This window comes from Anastrepha ludens, chromosome 3 (genome assembly GCF_028408465.1).
Source record: "Anastrepha ludens isolate Willacy chromosome 3, idAnaLude1.1, whole genome shotgun sequence".
In the NCBI taxonomy this organism is placed as follows: Eukaryota; Metazoa; Arthropoda; class Insecta; order Diptera; family Tephritidae; genus Anastrepha; species Anastrepha ludens.
The window spans coordinates 123,018,954-123,039,465 of NC_071499.1; the positions used below are offsets into that span (position 1 = coordinate 123,018,954).

At 37.6% G+C, this 20,512-nt stretch overlaps 1 protein-coding gene across 1 annotated transcript; it reads left to right on the forward strand.

The window, feature by feature from the left end:
- Window positions 1–11,312: 11,312 nt before the first annotated feature.
- LOC128857714 (vanin-like protein 1) lies at window positions 11,313–14,762 on the forward strand. The gene is made up of 4 exons (XM_054093457.1): window positions 11,313–11,360; window positions 11,554–12,190; window positions 13,738–14,488; window positions 14,579–14,762. The coding sequence occupies exons 1-4, from the start codon at window positions 11,313–11,315 to the stop codon at window positions 14,760–14,762; spliced, it is 1,620 nt and encodes a 539-aa protein (XP_053949432.1).
- Window positions 14,763–20,512: the final 5,750 nt, after the last annotated feature.

Sequence of the window (20,512 nt, forward strand, 5' to 3'; positions counted from 1 at the left end):
GTAGAGAATTTTCAAACAAGGAGACAAAATCTACTAAAGCAATTGGCCCTGACGGACTTAACATGCTGATGCTGAAAAACTTGGGTGCATTGGGAGTAGGATTCCTCACCACAAGGGTACTCAACCTGTCAATGGTCATTCTCATAAACTCTCATAATTCCTGACTAGTGGAAAGCAGAGAGAGAGAGTGGCCCCATTGCTGAAACTGGGAAACTCGCCAGCCAATGGGAATCTTATCGGTTGTTGTTGTTGTTGTAGCAGCATAAACATTCCCCATGCATTCCAACAAGAATGCTGCAGAATACTGCTCCGGTTACATAGAACCGACTGTCGTGTGAACGAATCTTATGGATCGATAAATCCGCTTTCCTCAGTAGTGAAGACTCTTGAAGCCCTCCTATTCCCACTCTACACGAAACACTTGACCCCAGCCATACATTAGCATGCACTAAGAACAACCAAATTAGCCACGGGCTTAGCCAAAAACGCCCCTGCGAGAGGACTGTCTAGTAGCGCTGGACCTGAAGAAGGCTTTCAAAACAGTCAGCCACTCAACGCTGCTAGATGACATTACAAAGTTGTTGTTATTGTTGTTGTAGCAGCATAAACATTCCCCAAACATGCTGCATCGTCCTTGGCCGGATGTCGTTCCAGTTACGTAGAACGGACTGGCGTGAGACATTATACAGTCGACCCATCCGCTGGGGGGTCATCAGTCACCAGGACGAAGGAGCTCAAACTACAGCTAAAGATCTGAGCCGATGACACACCAATACCGGCAGTAAAAAACGCTAAAATTTAGGGAGTAGCTATCGATAGTTTGCTCTCTCTCCCTTTCTACGCACATAACCGCCATTGCTACTAAAGTTCAAAACCGCAACAGGGTCCTCAAATCGCTTGCCGGCAGGCAGTACTATAAAAAGTTTATCAATTTGTTTAATATCTTCAATACTTTTTCCTCTAATAAAATTTTTTACAAACTTTTTTTTCTAATATTTGCATTATTTTTAATTAATTTTATTTATTATTATTTTTATTTTTATTATTATATTTATTATTTTTATAAATTGTTTTATGTGTTCAATATTTTTTGATTCCCAAATTTTTAAAAAAATTTTCAATATTTTTCAATAGTTAAGAAATATGCTAAGACTTCTATTTATTTTAAATTCTTTTCACATTCAATAGGCCTTATGAGGAGTTAAAGGAAAAACAGCAACAAAAAGTTTTTGAAGGCTTTTTTTAATGTTAAAAAACAATTATTAATTTTTTTTTATGACGTTTTTTAATATTTTCAATACTTTTTAATTAACAAATTTTTTTAAATGTTTTTAATAGTCGGCAACATTAAAAAATTGAATTTTTCAATAATACTTGATTATAAATGTTTATTAATATTTTTTTTAATGTTGTCAATAATTTTCAATGCTGAAAGTAGGTAATAATTTTTTTTTATTACTTCATATTTTTATTATTGTAACTAGCGAAAACCCGCCTGTTCCGCTCGTCGTCTTTAAAAAAATCTAGATTAATTAATTAAATTAAGCCGAAAAATACTTTTATAAAAATTCTCGCGCATGAATAGTAATGAAAGAAGTTTTAAATAGTAGTAGCAATTAAAAAACGTTTGATGTGATTTACTTTATTACTTTTTTATTGTAATGCTCTTTGGTATACAATATTCTTCGTTTTTCCATGCGTTGTTGAATAAATGAACAATACCGATGACTTACCAACTCTTGAGCATGAAACATAAAGTTGGTCATGAGAAAAACATGGGTATTCTAAATCAATACCACAAATTGATAAAGTTTGACCTTATGACTTATTAATAGTAATCGCGAATGCAAGGCGAACAGGAAATTGAAGACGTTTGAATTCAAACGGCATATCCGATGGTATCATTGGTATTCGCGGTATTAACCCTAGAACACACACCCAGGTACAAATGTATCCACTTCAACTTTGAAGTGTTGTAACTTTTGAACCGCTATACCTCTATACCGCTAACTTCGAATCGGAAGATTATTTAGTTTTGAGGTTAAATTCAAAATTTGAACCAGATCGGACCATTGGTTCAGGAGCTACAGCCTTCCAAACACATTATATACGTAAACACACACCCGGGATACGTTTGTACCCCAATAGTAAAAATCCTCATAATATTATTTATTTTTTTATTTGAAAAATTAAAAATATTCATTTCACACATTATATTATTGACTTTTGTTATAAAAATTATAAAAATGCATCTTATATCTAAGGAAAATCATGGCAAGTAGAGCAATTTGTTGATGTGACCGAATGTTCAAGACACATTGGCTTCTTACATTTGGCGCACAGCTTTCTGGTTTTTCTACGGCGTTTTTCCTCTTGTGCGTAACATAAATAGCAAGATCCGGACACAGGTTTTGGCGTGCGCGCTGCGGCAGATGTTTATGCTGCTGTTGACACCATTGATTCCAGCGGTCGGTTGAAATATGCTTCAATAGCAATTTTAGTCGAAAAATTTACTTTGACGATTTATGGCACTTGACGATTTATGGCTCTGGCTTCAATAATGGGCATACACAATGCTTCAGCCAAGCTGCGCAGGATCTGCTTACGCTTGTTGTTTGTTCTCCAAGGCAACATAGGGTTATTCAAATCGTAGACAATGTAGTCTGCAAGAGCTGTAATGTCCAGCATGTTGAAGAACATCGCTAGTGGCCATCGTTTTGTTTGTCTTTGTGTTGGATATTCCGCAAACATTTGGTCCATTCGATCAACACCACCTTTGGTACGATTATAATATTCAATTATTTCAGGTTTCCCACTGTCAGCTATTTCAGCATCATTATGCATGGTCGAAAGCAAAATTACTGCTTTATTTTTTTTGGGAACATAAGAGCACATTGTCACATTATTTTTGAAGCCTAATGTCGTTGAACCAATTGTCCTGTTTTTGTTCTGCTTCATTTCTTCAGGAATATATGATTTGTTTTTGCGCAAAGTTCCAACGATCGTGAGTTTCCAGGTGAGTGCCAGTTCTGCAACTGGCAAGGTCGTAAAAAAATTGTCCATTGTAATGTTTCGGCCACTTCCTTGGTATTTGGCAGACAAATCCTTCACCACTCGTTCGCCTTGGTTCGTTTCCCTACCATTTTCTGCTTGGCCAGTATATATTTGTCCATGCAGTGGATATGCATTTGTGACATCGCAAATCCACCAAACCTTGACACCATATTCACGGTACTGCGTAAACCGTGTGCGTCCACGGTAAGGAAATAATTGTTCATCAATCGTCAAGCATGAGCTGGGCTTGTAATGTGCAGCAAGATTATTGTTCATCATCGTCCACAACTCACTGTTCGGTGCTGCTTTATCAGTTAGTAAGCGTGTTGCACGAGTGTTTTTATCGTCAAATCTTAGGAACCGCAATATCGAACAGAAACGGTTGACTCCCATTGTGGCGCGATATAAAGGATAGTTTTTGACGCTCCATAAATCTCGAACATGTTCTCCATTGCTATGGTTCGCACCAGTCATAATAAGTATGCCAAAAAATGCATACAGCTCTGTTATTGACACAGGCGTCCATGACTTAGGAGTTGTGTTTGGATGCGCATTGTTGTAAGCATTATAAGTTTCTTTTGCTAACTTATTTGTGTGGCGCATAATTATATCAGCCATTTCAATGTTCATGAAACATTTGAATGCTTGCTCTATTGACAACATTTCAGTGCATCTAGCTGGTCCAGAACGTTCTCTTATAATATTATATTTTGTCTGAGTACCTGACGACTTACATTTGGTTCTTTCATCCACTCAGTACCATCACGTCCAACAAATTTTTCGCCACTAGCAGGTAATTCATTATTTTCTTCTACTTCTTCTTCTTCATCGTCTTCTTCATCATCCTCATAGTCCGTATAATCAGGTAATACTTCTGCGGCACTTTGCGAAACTTCAGCATCGTCATCAGCAATTTCAATGTCATTGAATTGAATTTCTTCTTCATCTTCTGAGTCAAAGTCATAGGGAGCGTCATCGTCACAAATTTCATCAAATAAAGATTGCATATATGATTCTCGCTGTTCCTCAGTTAGCCTGCATAATAAAAAAAATTAGTATATGTTTACATTGTTGCTTATTTTACATTTTTTACCTTCTATATGCTGCATTTGATAAATATTCGTTTCTTCTTGAAGTCATTTCGTATCCCGTTATTTATAGTTTCAGTTATATTTATGGCGGTAATCCAGGTAAATCAAGGGAATGCAAAAATTCAGTGGGATAATTTACAATATCATCTTGATTTGTAACAGTGTCAACGGATCGATATGTTTGTTCTGGACTTGGTATGTTAAATAGCCGCATTCATTTCATTCACATCTTTATTTTTGCCAGCCATGATGGCTCGTTCACTAAGCCAATCATGATTTTTGTAATTTTGAGGCAAATTTGGGAAAATACTATGAATTAACTGTTCTTTCGTTTGACTTATGCATGCAGCCAATTCATCTGCTACAGTTGCTCGAGGAATAAGAGGCAGTGTTTGTCTAAAATCACCTGCCAGCAGCACTAAGGCACGGCCAAACATTTCATTTTTACTACGTAAATCTCGTAATGTCCTATCAAGCGCTTCCAGTGACTTTTTATGTGCCATCGTGCACTCATCCCATACAATTACGTGTGCGAAAAAGCGGAGAAGGAGAAGAGAACTGTTCTATTGTTACAATTTTTTTAGAATTTTTTTTTAATTTTTTTTTAATTTTTAATAATAAGTGGTCTTCCTCTTCCTCTTCCTGTAGCTATTCCTTTTCCTCTTCCATCTCCAGCTTCATCTCCTTTTTTTATCCCAGAAACGGGCAGTAAAAATTACTTCACTTAAAAGCTTTCATCAACAGCTTCCATCTGATACCCATATTGTACAAACACATCCAAGGGTACCTTGGTCCACCTTTTCGGCTATATCTCGAGACCCTGGTCACTCAGAGATCTAAAAAATACTCTGTATTAAAGCACTCATCAGTAGCTTTGATTTGATACCCACAATGCAAAAACACATCCTAGGGTTACCCGGGTCCTCGTTTTGGCCTTCGGCAGCGCCACCTGGTGGCGAGTGGAATCAATAAGCATATTATACTAACCTTCACCGTGGAAAAATATATATATATACCAAATTTCATAATAATCGGCCCTGACACACACGACCAAAATGTATTCAATTCTAATGAATGCTATGTGCGGTATAAAAAATACGTGCGGCAAATAGCAAAAACACACTCATTTAACCGACGCACCGCACACACTTGCGTTATCGGATTTCAACCAAACTTCACAGAAACCTTTGCCAAAGCAACACTCACAATGTGTGAAACTTTCATTGTTTTCCTTACACTCGTTGCTGAGATTACCCCGGACAAATGCACACTTTTTTTCGGCTTAATTTTTATATATATAGATTTGATTATGGGGTATTGATTGTTGTATTTAATGTATGTATTTATTAGTTTAAAAAAATTTTTGATATTTCTTTTTAATAAATTGTTCTTTATTTAATTTTTTGGATATCGAAAAAGAGTGTATTAATAGTTTAATTTATTTTGTTTAATATTTTTTGATTGACAAGTGAACTTTTAATATTTTTTATACATTTTTTGATTGAAAAATTTGTTTAATAGGTTTATTTTATATTTTTAAGATTTTAATTTTTTACACTTTTAATATTCAATAGCTTTATTAATTTTGTGTATTATTTTTAATATTTTTTGTTTTTCAGTTTTTCTAATATATTTTTTTGATTGACCAGTTCTTCTAATATTTTTTTAAATATTTTTATAAAATTACTAAAAGTTTTTTAATACTTTTGTAAAATTTTTGATTGAAAATTTTGTTTTATAGTTTTATTTTATACTTTTTATATATAAATTTGCTATTACTTATGTTTAATATTTTCAATATTTTTTGTTTGACCAGTTTTTCTAATATTTTTTGTTTTTTATTCTTTTCATATATTTTAAAATTTTTTTTGACGTGATAACGTCTTATAATTCGATTTAGCAAGCTGCACGCACGAAAAAATGTGTCGTTATCTTGCTCAATCGTTGTTATCTTGCTCAATCGTCGTTATCTTGCTCAATCGTCGCTACCTTGCTTGAACTGCAAGCGAAACGAACAACAAAGAGCACAATCGGCCCCCGCATTCGGCAATGTTCGACATCTGGCTCTCTCCTACTTAAGTGAGCATATATATGTATGTATATACGCATATGTAAATATATAAATTCACATATTTGTATTTGCATATGCCTTCTTCCTGTGTGCATGGTAATGAACCATTTCTCTGTTGAGAATAGGGGATGATAGGAAAAGTAGTCCATTTACTTCCTCCTCTATATCCATACAAAATATCTATCAAACAAATAAAATTAAAATTTTGTTTTGAAAATTGCACCCATTACACCAGTATTTTCTTATGACTTTGTCACCTTAAACTATCGTCAGTAAACCGACTTTCCAGACAACCTCTTTTTTTTATATTTTTAATATTTTTTATAAAATTTTTTTGATTGAAAATTTTAGTTTAATAGGTTTATTTTATACTTTAAATACTTAACTATCTTGTGTGATATCTTCAATATTTTTTGATTGCACAGTTTTTTCTAATAATTTTGTTTTCTAATATTTTTATAAAATTTAATTTTTTTTTGATATTTTTTATAAAATTGTTTGATTGAAAATTTTGCTTAATAGTTTTATTTGATACTTTAAATATTTTAATTTTGTTTTAATTTTGTGGCCGCCGTAGCCGAATGGGTTGGTGCGTGACTACCATTCGGAATTCACAGAGAGAACGACGGTTCGAATCTCGGTAAAACATCAAAATTAAGAAAAACGTGGAAACGAACTAGCTGACGAAGCCTCAAAATTTGCTACAACAGCACCTATCATCACTCAAAAAACTATTAACAAAAATGACATCATAAGGTCAGTAAAATACCACTACTCACAAATAAATAGAGATAAATGGAGCAGATACATTGACGGGTATAAAAGTTTCAACGAAGAAGGATTAGCCACTAAGTATCCATATAATTTTTCCAGAAATGAACTTATAAAATATACACGCTTAAGGCTCTGCCATACGCGACTAACGCACAAACATATTATGGAGAAAATACCACCGCCAACATGTCAACTTTGTCTAACCAGCGCACTAACTTTCGAACATTTAGTTTACAACTGTAGCTATATTAAGAGTATGCAACTACAATTATTCAATGAAATATGTTTTCCCAAATTGTTAAAAAATGTTACCTCAGAAAACATTACCAATACCATATTGCTCTTAAAAAGATGTGGCATTTATTATTCAATTTAAACAACTTTAATAATTATCAGATCAATCTATATTAGGCCGAGGACCACAGTTGTTAGTTGCCTAGTTTTACAGTTTATTTATGTAATTTAATTATGTAAGTAAATTTACTAAATAAATAAATAAAAAATAAATAAGAAAAACATTTTTCTTATAGTGGTCGTCCCTCGGTAGGCATGGCAAACCTCCGAGTCAATTTCTGCCATGAAAAGCTGCTCATAAAAATACTGCCGTTCGGAATCGGCTTGAAACAGTAGGTTCCTCCATTTGTGGAATAAAATCAAGACGAACACCACAAATAGGAGGAGGACCTCAGCCAAGCACCCAAAAAGGGTGTACGCGCCAATTATATATATACATATATATTAATTTTTTGTAATATTTTCAATATTTTTTGAAGAACAAGATTTTTTTATATTTATTCTTTTTCACTTCTAATATTTTTTATAAAATTTTTTGATTGAAAATTTAGTTTAATAGTTTTTTATTATACTTTTAATATTTTAATTTTTTATTAATAGTTTTATTAATTTTGTTTAATATTTTGTATTTGTACTTGTATATTAATATTTTTATACAATTTTTTGGTAGAAAATTTAGGTTAATTTTTATCAATTACACTGTGTGACAAAAAAAAAAAATTTAATACACTTTTATGGAGACCTAGCACAACTTATGGCTACAGAAAAACTAAACAAAATGGTATAGGAGAAATTTCCAATACACCCCCAAAATCTCATTTTATGGCCATAAAACCGTTTTTCAGTAGGTTGATGTGAAGAATCACTCCTAACTTCGCCAATTTCCATCCGATTTCGAATTTGTTTTTTTAGTTCGAAAGAACAAAAACAAGCCTTTTTGACAGTGTGTTGACAATTTTTCTGAAATGACAACTGCCGAGACTGTAGACGGAAGTATTTGGAATTTTTTTATTTTTTCTCAATTTTTTCAACTTTGACATAATTTTTACGATATTATCCGATATTGAGGATTTTTTTTAGTACACTACTGTTATAGTAAATTTAACTTTGCGTCGAATGAGCTTTATTTGACTGTAATTGAATTAAAATTAATAGAGTTGTGTGAGTTTTAAGATTTTATTTTTTTTTTTTACTAATTTGGTATGTAGGCATCGAAGCATGAAAATGATAACAAGTGCCATTATAAACACATAATATTTATTGGAGTATTGTGCAGTGCAGCATTGTACGGTATGGTACGGTGCGGTACGGTGCAGTACACAACGGAACTGGTTCCGAACTTAAAAATGCGTTGGAAACGGCCCTTTGGAGTTTAGTATGGGACGGTACATTTGTCATTCTCTTCATCAGTTTTGAATACTTCTCTGTAAGAAATTCGATCATCATCATTCATCTGAAGTCGTCATCAACTAAATTCCATTGTTTAAATCGAGAAGCGAGCGTTTCAGATTGTCTTCCCGATAGAAGTAAATCACGAGAAGGATCCTGAAAATCTGAATTTGATACAATGTGTCGTTCTGAAGACTTACAACGAGACGGAAAGTACTCTTCATCATCAGGTTTATTGTTATCAGTTTGATCATCATCAGCAATGAGTTGAACTTCCTTCAGTTCCTGCAGTTGAGTCAATCATATCGTCCAAGACTACGGGGTACTTAACAGTTGCAACATCAGCATACTTTATGTGCTTTCGAGCTTTATAATGATGACCGTTTACATCCCTTTTATAAAAATAACAATCATCTGGTTTATGATAAGGCTGATAATGCCACTTCATTGGAGAATATTGAGAAATTCGACTTTTCTGGCAACGTTTTGATTTATATCTCTTGAATTTCAATGAAACAAACAATAAAACTTTGACGTTTTAATAAGGTTAAATTATAATAACAAACTTCTTTTGTTAATCAATGTACAATGTGAACTTTGGTACACTTGGGAGCTTTTCCATATTTCTATTGAAAAAAAATGTTTTCGTAAGTTCTAACCAGTTCTGTTGTATGCAGTACAGTGTACTCTTATGTATACATATATACTCCAATAAATATTACGGATCTATAATAACGCATGAAAACACGTCCTTATTCCCATTTAGCGTAAGTTATACCTACATACCAAATTAGTAAAAAAAAAATAAAATCTTAAAACTCACACAACTCTTTTAATTTTAATTCAATTACAGTCAAATATAACTCATTCGACGCAAAATTAAATTTACTATAACAGTAGTGTACTAAAAAAAATCCTTAATATCGGAAAAATTATGTCAAAGTTGAAAAAATTGAAAAAAATAAAAAAATTCCAAATACTTCCGTCTACAGTCTCGGCAGTTGTCATTTCAGAAAAATTGTCAACACACTGTCAAAAAGGCTTGTTTTTGTTCTTTCGAACTAAAAAAACAAATTCGAAATCCGATGAAAATTGGCGAAGTTAGGAGTGATTCTTCACATCAACCTACTGAAAAACGGTTTTATGGCCATAAAATGAGATTTTGGGGGTGTATGGGAAATTTCTCCTATACCATTTTGCTTAGTTTTTCTGTAGCCATAAGTTGTGCTAGGTCTCCATAAAAGTTTATTTAATTTTTTTTTTGTCACACAGTGTTATTTTTAATATTTTAAGTTTTCATTTTATATTATATTTTATATATAAAAATGAATGTTTGTCTGCATGTCACCGATGAACTCAAAAACTACTGGACCGATTATTATAAAAATTGGTATATATAATATTTATATGTATTTTTCCACGAAGAAGGTTTGTAGAATATGCTCATTGATGCCACTTGCTACCAGGTGGCGCTGCAGAGTTGCAACTACTGCCCCGTTCAACCGATTGTCATAAAAATTAGTATGACCATGTACCATATTTTTACACAGAGGAAACGATATGACATGTTCATAGATCCAACTGAATTCTTGAATTCGCTTGATTTGTCAGGCATGCCGCCGCACGTTCTTACATTGAAAATTGGCGTATCCATCATTCTTCTTCGAAACATAAATCCACCACGACTTTGCAACGGAACAGACTCTCAGTCAAGAAAATGATGAATAATGTTATCGAGGCAACAGTTTTGACTGGAAAGTTCAAGGGTGAAGACGGACTGTTGCCACGTATCCCAATGATCGCGAAAGATATGCCATTCGAATTCAAACGTTTACAGTTCCCGGTGCGACTCGCTTTCGCTATGACTATTAACAAAGCACAAGGACAATCGTTACAAGTGTGTGGATTAAATTTGTGGCTTGCTCACTTGTCGGGAAACCTTCTGATTTATTCGTCTACGCACCAGATGGAGAAACAAGAAACTGCATTTCAATAAACATCGAATTGAAACTAAACTTTGTGATGTCACAATTTTTTCGAAATAAACAAAATCAATAAAATGGTTTAGAATGAATTGAATATTTGTCTACTGATTTTTCCTTAAAGTTATTTTTCTTAAATTTATTTTAGTTGTTGGCGTAGCAACGCGTACCGGGTACAGCTAGTATATATATATATTTTTATTAATATGTGAGTACATACATCTTCAATTAAACAGAAACTTCCTAGCCATAGCAAAAATATTCCGTCGCTATCTCATCCATTTTCTTTATTCCTTTCATGGACTTTGTATTGCAAAAGAGCCGTTTATTTTGCCAACGTTGTGCTAATCTTGCCAAAAATTATAAAAAAATGTGGAAGTTCAGAGCCTTACTTTGCGAGTAGCGCCTGCGGATAGGCTTTGCTTTTTTATGTGATATCCAAAAATGAGATAAACCATTCAGTTTTGTGATTGTTTTTGGTTACCTACCAAATCACTGTTGACGTTGTTGCTGATTTCTTTTGGAAATGGCTGATAAGCCAAAAGGTCATAAAAAGTGCCGATATTATCAACGCGCAAACCAAAGATTAAAAATTAAGAAACAAAAACTGATTATACGTCAAGAAAACAAAAACAATACTGTAATAAGTAGTTAACGATGGACATCTGCAGGAGGAAAGGCAAGGGCGGATGCATTGGTTGGAGGGTAAGTTCCCATACCACTTGCGCGCATTCAATATCGAGACGAGCTGTGCATAGCAGGGAAGATGTGGCTACACAATTTTGTGTTCTCTTGGATTTTTGGCAATTTGTGTATTGCTGTGACAAGTGGCGTGGTAATCATTAAAAAAATTCCGTGCAATTATAAGTACAATAAAGTGATTATATTTCTTTCACAGCCTACACCGCCCACCGCCGATTATTATATCGGCGCTGTTGTTGAATTTCCTGCGCGTACAGTAACCGGAGCCGCATCAACGGAACAGCGCATACAACAATTTGGGAGTCTCCTCGAAAAGGCTGCCATACGCCCAGATATTGCGGTCTTTCCCGAGAATGTGTTAAATAGCCGCACAAATCCGATCGTCATACCCACGCCTGGCGAGCAGGTGGTGCCTTGTGGCGCCGATGTACAGTACGATTACATCATCAGCGAAATTTCTTGCTATGCGCGTTCTATGCGCTTGTATGTGCTCATCAATGTGGCGGAGATACAGAATTGTACGCAATCGCATAACATTGAGGACTTAGTCGCCAACTGCGCCATCTATAATACAAATGTAGTGTTCGATCGTGGAGGTGCGGTGATTTCGCGTTATCGCAAATACAATTTGATCGGCAGTGAGTGGTTGTATTTCAATTATACGACGCAGTCGGAGGCCGAGGCTATCTTCCAGACCGATTTCAATGTCACATTCGGACATTTCACGCGCATGGATCTGTTGTATGCGCGTCCGGCGCAGGCGCTTGTGCAAAAGGGGATTACGGACTTTTTGCATCCCAGCAAATGGCAATCGGAGTTACCCTTCATGACGGGTGAGTTGAGGGATTGTGGTGGCATGAGGTGGAGGTGGAGTGAAAAACTTGAAGAGCGCGAAAGTAGTCATTTACTGGTTGAGTCTGTCGGAGATGGACTGAATTTAATGCGTTGCTCTTCAAAAAGATGTGCTGGGAACTGCACGCGTAGATCGAATTGGTTCAGTGTGAATTGTACTTGTAGTGAGAAGGATTAGATTATTTTAAGGCGATTGAGTTCCTAAGATGATTTGAATTAAGCTTCCTCTGGAAAGAAGACCATATGTTAGCTTAGGTTATGTTGAGTTCGATGGTTGTTCACAGGGATAAGAGAGCTCACTCGGAAGAGAGTTAAAAGTACGTCCGTTGTGGTTTGGATAAAGACGTAAAAGTGAAGCAAAAAAAATAATAGATAAGAATGAATGAGAGAGGAGCATACATTTTCAGGAAATTTTAGTCCGCTAATAATGGACAATATGAAAAGGTTCAGTTGAAGTTTTGGGCAAGAGAGTAGAACGAAAGGTACTCTAAGGGAAAGAGTACGAAGGGAAAGGGAATAATATCAGGGAGAGGAGTGGGGATTATAATAATGGCCAGGGCGGCCGCCGTAGCCGAATGGGTTGATGCGTCACTACCATTCGGACTTAAGAGAGAACGTAGTTTCGAATCTCGGTGAAAGACCAAAATGAAGAAAAAGTTGTTTCTATTAGCGGCCGCCCCTCAGCAGGCAATCACAAACCTCCGAGTGTATTTCTGACATGAAAAATACCTACCGTTCGGAGTCGGCTTGAAACTGTAGGCCCCTCCATTTGTGAAACAAAATCTAAACGTGCACCATAAATAGGACGAGGAGTTCGACTAACACCCTTTTTGGGTGTACGCGCCAATTAAATATTTCAAAATTCTGCCATACTGCAGGTTTGACACCCGGCTGCAATGCAAATCCATATCGAGCTGAGACCAGCGCCGTTAAGTGTCATATCCCTTCGTAAAAACTTAACTAATCAAGTAAAGTCACGGGCTGTATTCGCCGCCTAAATACTTGACACGTTAATTGCGTTAACATTTAATCTAGTGGAGCTCACATTGTGCATTGCCACATCATACAACAATGCGACCAGTCCCGTTTAGTTGCCCCACATTAACAACCTATCATTTTGTACACGTGGCTTTTACGCTAGAATTTATTAAGGCACCTCTGTTCTGTAAGCAGACCATCCAGGCTCAGAGAATATCCGAAGTCGGGCCAAACAAAGTCATCTTGATCTTTACAAACAAAAAGAAATCCACATGCAGAATTGTTTAGTACAAAATGTCCTATCACAAATGGCGCTGCTCATCATTCTCTCCTCAACTTCGACTCACGTTTCATTTTGATTGTAAGCTTCTGCGAGCATCTCCTTCACTTAACGTGAAATCTAATTCAAATCAAGCTCACTTTTCTCTAAATATTTTCCCGCCTTTATAAGCAAAAACTCCAATCATCTACCTTTCGCTGTCCATTTAAAATTTCAAATTCCCACAAAAACATTATCATATCTATTCCACTTCACTTCTGCTCAAAATAGCCATTCAACTGCATCAGTCCTGGGCCTATAGCAACAACGTCAATCTGCTGGTGGCGGGCACCAATGATCCACGTAATGGGCGCAGCGGCACCGGCATTTATGCGGGCAAATATGGCACTCTCATCGCCTCCATGACCACCGACGAGCAAAAGAGTAAACTGCACTTTAGCGTGGTGCCTAAGTATGGTGTTAGCAGCAAGCGAGTTTTCGAAAGTTTTCAACTGAATCGAGCCAACTCTACAGCGCCGGAAAGAACCACCGCAGAAACAAGCGGTGTGCTTGACCGTTTTACTGGCGTCGTTCTAACGCGTGACAGTGGCATCGATTTGTATGTGACACAACCGCTGGTGGATGAGATGAGCACTAACGTTCCGCTACAACAACAACTTTGTCACAATGATTTGTGCTGCGACTTTTATATTGAACGACATGCGAATCCGCTATCGAATGCCACTACAACCAGCTACTATTATCGGCTAGCTGCCTATCGAGGCATGGGTACATTTCTCAACACCGAACCTGCTGCGGTCGGTGTTTGTGCGATCTTTGCTTGCGTTGGCGATCATATCTACACTTGCGGACGGATCTATGAGGAGTCCGTGCAGGTGGTGCCGAAGCACATATTCGATGTGGTGCGTATAAGCGGAAACTTTACGCGGCAAAGCGCGAATTTGTTGACGCCGACGAGTGTGGATAGTCTGCTAATGCCGCTGCCGGCGGACGCGTTTGAATGGCAGGTAGCGGAATGCAGGTGGGTGAATTGAAGTGGAGTTATGTTTTTTCTTCTCTGCGACAACTTTTCTTAAATCTTTTACTCAAATTCTATTTCTTCTTCTTTTAGTAACGCTTCACTGGCCAATCTCACCTTAGTTCAACCACGTTCCGATATTCTGACTTTTGGTATATATGCAAACTACTTTTTGGACGACACCATTTACGATTACCACAAAAAGAATGCAGCTGGTACATTTGGTTTCACACTGTGGCTTATTTTGATGGGTTTTCTAATGCAATTTACGTTTTGAAAAAGAAAAAAATATAATATAAGAAAATGAAATGGTAAAATAATGGCTGCTGAGGAAGTTCATCACATGTTTAATATGAAGTAAGAGCTAAGATGTCTAAATCTTAGTCCAGCAAGAGCAGGGCAGCTAAGGAGAGGGTACTGAGATGATTCCACCTTATCCTCCATACAGCTGATGCAAAAAGGGCTCAAGGCATACCTCGCGAATAGTGTTATGTGAGAACATTCACGAAGGTTGAGAGCTGAGATTTTGTCAACCTCAGAAGTTTGCTCGAACACCTCCGATCCACACGTTCGCTAAAGGATTTCGCGTCCTTACAAGTTTGTGTACTTGCCCAGCGCACGTTGAGTTGGCGTGACCATCTTTCTAGGAACAGACCACAGGTGGTCAAGGGTCTACCTTCGCGGGGACCTCATCTCAGATGCCCCTTATCTGGCCAGTTCATCTGCCTCTCAGTTTCCTGCAATGTCGCTGTGATCAGGAAGCAAGATGAGCCTTATGTCTAAGTATTCGGCTGCAATCGAAAGTGAAGCCAGGATTTCACTTGGCTATTGGAGTAAATATTTAGTTTCTTGACAGTTAATACGCATGTGAGTAGCTAATCAGCTGCTTCTTTGATTACGGAATACACTGCAGTGGTCCGGTAACCTGAATTTGAGTCTAAAGGGGAGCTCCGCGTAAAATACTTCTCCGCACCCTTTTCTTCTAACTTAGATCTATCCGTGAATAGGTTCACCAAGACCTTTATCCAAGTGTCACCTCCCTGTCCACTCCTCCATTGCTGGAATGCGAAAGGAGAATATTCCGCTTGGACTAAGCGAGGGGGTACATTGATCTGGATACTTGAGTGTCAATAAGTGAGGTCGAGCCTATAGCCAGAACCTCTTAGTCTGTTTGCGGTACATGCAGTGGCAATTTTGCCTGCGATGTCTACAGGTATCACATTTAATATTGCTATAAGCGCTAGAGTAGGAGTGGTTCGAAGCGTCCCACTGATTCCAATGAGTACAGTCCTTTGAACTCTCCCCAGCTTCTTCATCGATGACGTCCTCTCCAGTGAGTTTCACGAGACTATGACTCCATATAACGAAGTTGGCTTTATAATGGTATGAGCCAAAACACAACGCCAGGCGAAAGATACCATCTTTTGCAAATAGTGGCCTTGCATCCATACAAAGCGATTGTTGCCTTCTTTATTTTCCCCTAAAGGTTGAGCTTCCACGTAAGCTTACTGTCAAGGATTATTTCTAGGCACATACTCTTGTCAGAAAGCACCAACGGAGCGCCCCCTATTGAGGGAGTTGAGCTCTGGGTATTTTATATTTCCCCGTGAATAGGACGAACCCCATCTTGAGAGGATTCACCGATAGACCGCATTTCGTTGCCCATCTAATAATTACGTTCATATATCCCTACATCAAATTGTATCAAGGCTATCTACAAATTTTCCTGTAGTGCCACGTTATCTGCGTAGACAATCCCCCTGCAGCCCCTTCATGCCAGCTCCTCGAGTAACAACAACAATACAGAGAAAAGTGAAAGAAGACCGGAATGCATTTACTCACCTGCCGGCGGATAGACACACTGTCCACTCTGCCACGACTATTCTGCCGCTGAGCATTCTGTGGATAAATCTGCACGGTCAGCTCCGACCCTCAGATTATCCAGAGACTTAGTAATTGCCTCCGGGAGGACGTTATTAAAAGCCGCCTCGATGTCGAGGAAGACGCTCCTAATGTCGTAGGAGACTCCTCAATATCTTTAACATACCAAACAGCAACAACAATAAGCATGTTGGGTATGCGACAAACTACCCCGAGGAATTTCGCTTCTTATGTGCAGGTAAATCAGTTTCTCAAGGGTTTTCAGCAAGACAGATGAAAGGCTGATTAGTCTGAAGTCCTTAGGGGAAAAATGCGAGTTCTTGCCTGGCTTGGGTATGAAGAGAACCCTCACGGGGTGAACTTGGTATACAGCCCCTGGCTATGCAGTTCGCATAGATAGGGCTCAACCAACGGCATGATACCTACGCAGACTGCAGATTTCTGCAGTTGGGCTGGCCATCAGGACCAGTCGACTTGAAGAGCTTGAAGAATGGGTGTAGAAAAAGAGGTGATTTATATATATATTTATGGACCCAATGAAGTATCGAAAGCAATGATAGAGTAATATGACTGGTAATATGAACGCCGAAGCTGAGGCACACATGAAGATTGTCGAGTCGATCCTGTGTGTATGCAGTTAATTTATTACCCAAGAACGGAAGGATTAGCCCGGAATAAAAATTGATTTCAACCAAGCTGTCTGACTATATTAATTTTTAGTGAAAAAACGCTTCAAAAATTTTACTCCACTAAACATTTCCATGAAACGTAATTAACAAAAAATTGGCGATTTCAATCAAAAACAGGTTTTCGTTATGTGATGCTGTTAATTTTTCATTTCTGTTATCAATCTCTTACTCGATTACAAACGATTTGTCAATTTCGTATTTACGAATTACAAATCGTTTTCCTTTTCCAATAAAGACATTAAAAATTTTGTTGAATACCAAAAATTTAACCTTGAAATTATATCGAACCGTGGAAGTATCCAGAAGGTTAGTTAAGTGCACTGAAACTTCTACACACTCACCCTGAGGAATGCACACACATACATATATATGTACGTACATGAGATTTTCTAAATTGCAACTGTATACCACGTGCAGCAACTGCAGGCAATTTCCGTTAAAGATTCAGTAAATAAAAAAAAATATTAGAAACAAACATAGAAACATGGATACGTATGCACGAAAGAGATTTAGTCACAGTGAGAAAACTAAAAAAAAAAGAAGAAAAAAAACAGAAAAAATAAATAGACATCTACCTCAAATTTTTATTGAATTATTGAATATATCCTGCAGTAAGAAATAATGAACAAAAATTAAGAGTAGTACTGTAACAAGTCCTTTTGATACTGACTTCGAACTGGTGCAAAAGCAATGCAGAGTACACCAGTTGTCAAAATAGGAATTGAAGTAGAATTTTTATAACCCGCTTAGATAGACAATAAATGCATAGGATAAATGCATGTATTGTAGGCTTCTCGATGCAGAACTAGTAGAGCGATTTTCAGTTTTTATGAACAACCAATGGTTTTTTATAAAGATTTTTATTTGTTTTACGGCAGAAATATAATCGGAGGTTTGCCGTTACCTGCGGTCGTCGCCATTAGAAAAAAACGTTTTCTATAATTTGGTGTTTCATGTCAACGACGGTCTTCGAACCCGGACCCACCGAATAATGGGCGAGTCGGATATATCGGCGACGGTGAGTCCGTTCAACTCTCTTATTAACTTTAATGTGCTCATCTAACGGCAGCACTAGGAAGCGATCTGTCTCGATTGAGGCGAACCTTAGAGAAAGTGAGATTATTTCCCGAAATTCTGAATACATCGTTCGATTGCTAGAAAATCGTTAAGATGAATGGCGGCACACGCGAGGGGCCAACTTGGACAGAGAATCAAATTCGTTAATTATGATGCCATACAGAGGAAAAACATAGGGAGAAGAACCAAACAGAGAGGAAAAAGAAGAAGGGGTTTTGGATTGGAGGATGCCGACCAAACGGTGGCTAATTAAATTTGTATTAACCGCTTCAAGCTACTGATGAAATTCACCCGACGTGTGATATTTAAACCTATTACATTCGCAGGTGTAGCAAAAAAGTGAGAGCTCTGATCTCTGAATCGAGACCAGGACAGCTGAGAAGAAGGTGCTGAGATATTTCCACCTCATTCTCCAGACAGCTTCCGCAGAAGAGACTTGAAGAAATTCCAAATCTCACCACTTGGATACATAACGGACAAGCGCCGGCAATGACACACACCAAATTCGAGAGCTGCGGTTAGAAGTTAGCTTTAGAAGTTCTCTAGAGCGCCACGCCCGGGTCGATCGCCAGAAGGATCACATGACTTTGCCCGTTTCAGCACTAAGCCAGTGCTCGTTAAGTTGACGCGACTTCCATTTTTTCATGAGTATTCCACAGATTCTCAAGAGAACCCCAATCCTCTCTTTTCTCGGTGAGATCATCTCGAGGATCCCCTCTCTAGCCTCATCAGCCCAGCAGTTTCTCGCTATGCCACAGTCACTAGGAACCCAAATGAGCATAATATCGAAGTATTTAAATGCAGTCGAGAGAGAATTCAGGTATTCCCCGACTAATTTCGAACGCATAAACAACGACCCCAGAGCCAATTACCGCCTGCCTTATGGTAATTACAGAAGTAAGCAATCAATCTACTGCTTTTTTAATTGCGGCTACCTCCGTTTGCAAAACACTGCATTGGTCCGGTAGCCTAATTTTAAAGCGTGATGGGGAGCTCCTTGCAGAATACTCCTCAACAAACCTTTCCGTTCAGCTTCGAGCCATCCGTAAACAGGTTTAGCATGCCCTGTCTTCAAATGTGGCACCCCGCCCCTTTATTGTTCCTACCTTGAGGCAATATGAATAGAAAAAGTATCGTTCGGACACATCGAGAGTATACATTGATCAAACACTATGGAGATGAACTATAAGTTTCTAAGAATTCTGGAGTATCCGTAGCTTTAGCAAAGCTGGTCCGAAGCGCGTCACTGATTCCAATTAGGGTAGATTTCCGGACCCTCTCCAACTTCTTAATTGATATCGTGCTTTCCAGGGAGCTCCACCAGACTGGAGTCCTTGTCTTGCGTGTTGTATGGAAAAACGCTACATGTCCAGATTGAGTTTCCGCATCTGTGATATCCCAATTAATCAAGACTTAATTTCCGTAACTAATATACAACTTTGCTTTTTTCCTTGGCAACCTGCTCTTTAGGCGATTACTCAAAACTCAGCTTTCCATAATAAATTTAACAGCTTGAAGATCTTAGATTCTTAAGCTGGGACCTTACGTAAATTGAGAGCGATGAGGAGGCCAGTATTGCCTGTTGATTATCACCAATTAAGCTAAGTTGTGGAGTAAACTTTGGTGGCTGGTCTCCATTGGCCAAATTCCAGCAACGAGAGCTAAGAGCGATGTTTATTGCCTCTCCATGAATATCACATAAGACCGTTTTTTGTGTACGTAAGGCGCATCTCGTCTCAAAAAATACATTAAGTTGCCTTTTCCATAGTATACTGCTATTTAAAAAATTAGCTGCCTTCTTTCAGTGGTCATCGGCAGCCACTGCGAGCAACGATGAGATACCCAACCCAACCGAATTCACTTGATATGCTCTACTCAGTAGGGAAGTAATGTATTTCTCTCCTGGGTAGTTGCTCTTTCTCTGTATGTATGTACGGCATAGAAGTAAATCATTGAGGAAACTGTTGCATGGTGCAATTTCCGTTTGTGTGTGTGCAGGTAAATGTGCAGGAGTGCGTTGTAAAAAATTTTTAATTACCTAATAAATTTTTTCGCTAGTTCGCACCAGCTTTTGTAACTTTGGGGTGTCCATAAAGAGTGTGAGGAGAGGAATTGTGAAAATTGCTGAAACTACGAAAACATGAAAAGGTTAGCATGTATGCCAAAATAATAATTTTTTTCCGCTTTGGACATGTATCGGCGAAATGATGGAGTAAATGTAAACCTAACACTTTTTTTATTTTTATACAGTTTTATTTGTGGTAGTAAACGCATTAAGATACCTTCTGAAGGAATTGTAAGTGGGTAGCATTTTTATGGAGTTCCAGAGGGCTGAAGAGGATTGCTTAGCGGTTTATGAGTTTAGTTTTTTTATGAGGAG

What these genes read in the sequence shown, in the direction of transcription:
- LOC128857714 (XM_054093457.1), top strand. Translation starts at nt 11,313, where the DNA reads ATGGACATCTGCAGGAGGAAAGGCAAGGGCGGATGCATTGGTTGGAGG. An exon ending in GGAGTTACCCTTCATGACGG is followed by an intron (nt 12,191 to 13,737) that starts GTGAGTTGAGGG and finishes TGCTCAAAATAG; the next exon opens with CCATTCAACTGCATCAGTCC. An exon ending in TGGCAGGTAGCGGAATGCAG is followed by an intron (nt 14,489 to 14,578) that starts GTGGGTGAATTG and finishes TTCTTCTTTTAG; the next exon opens with TAACGCTTCACTGGCCAATC.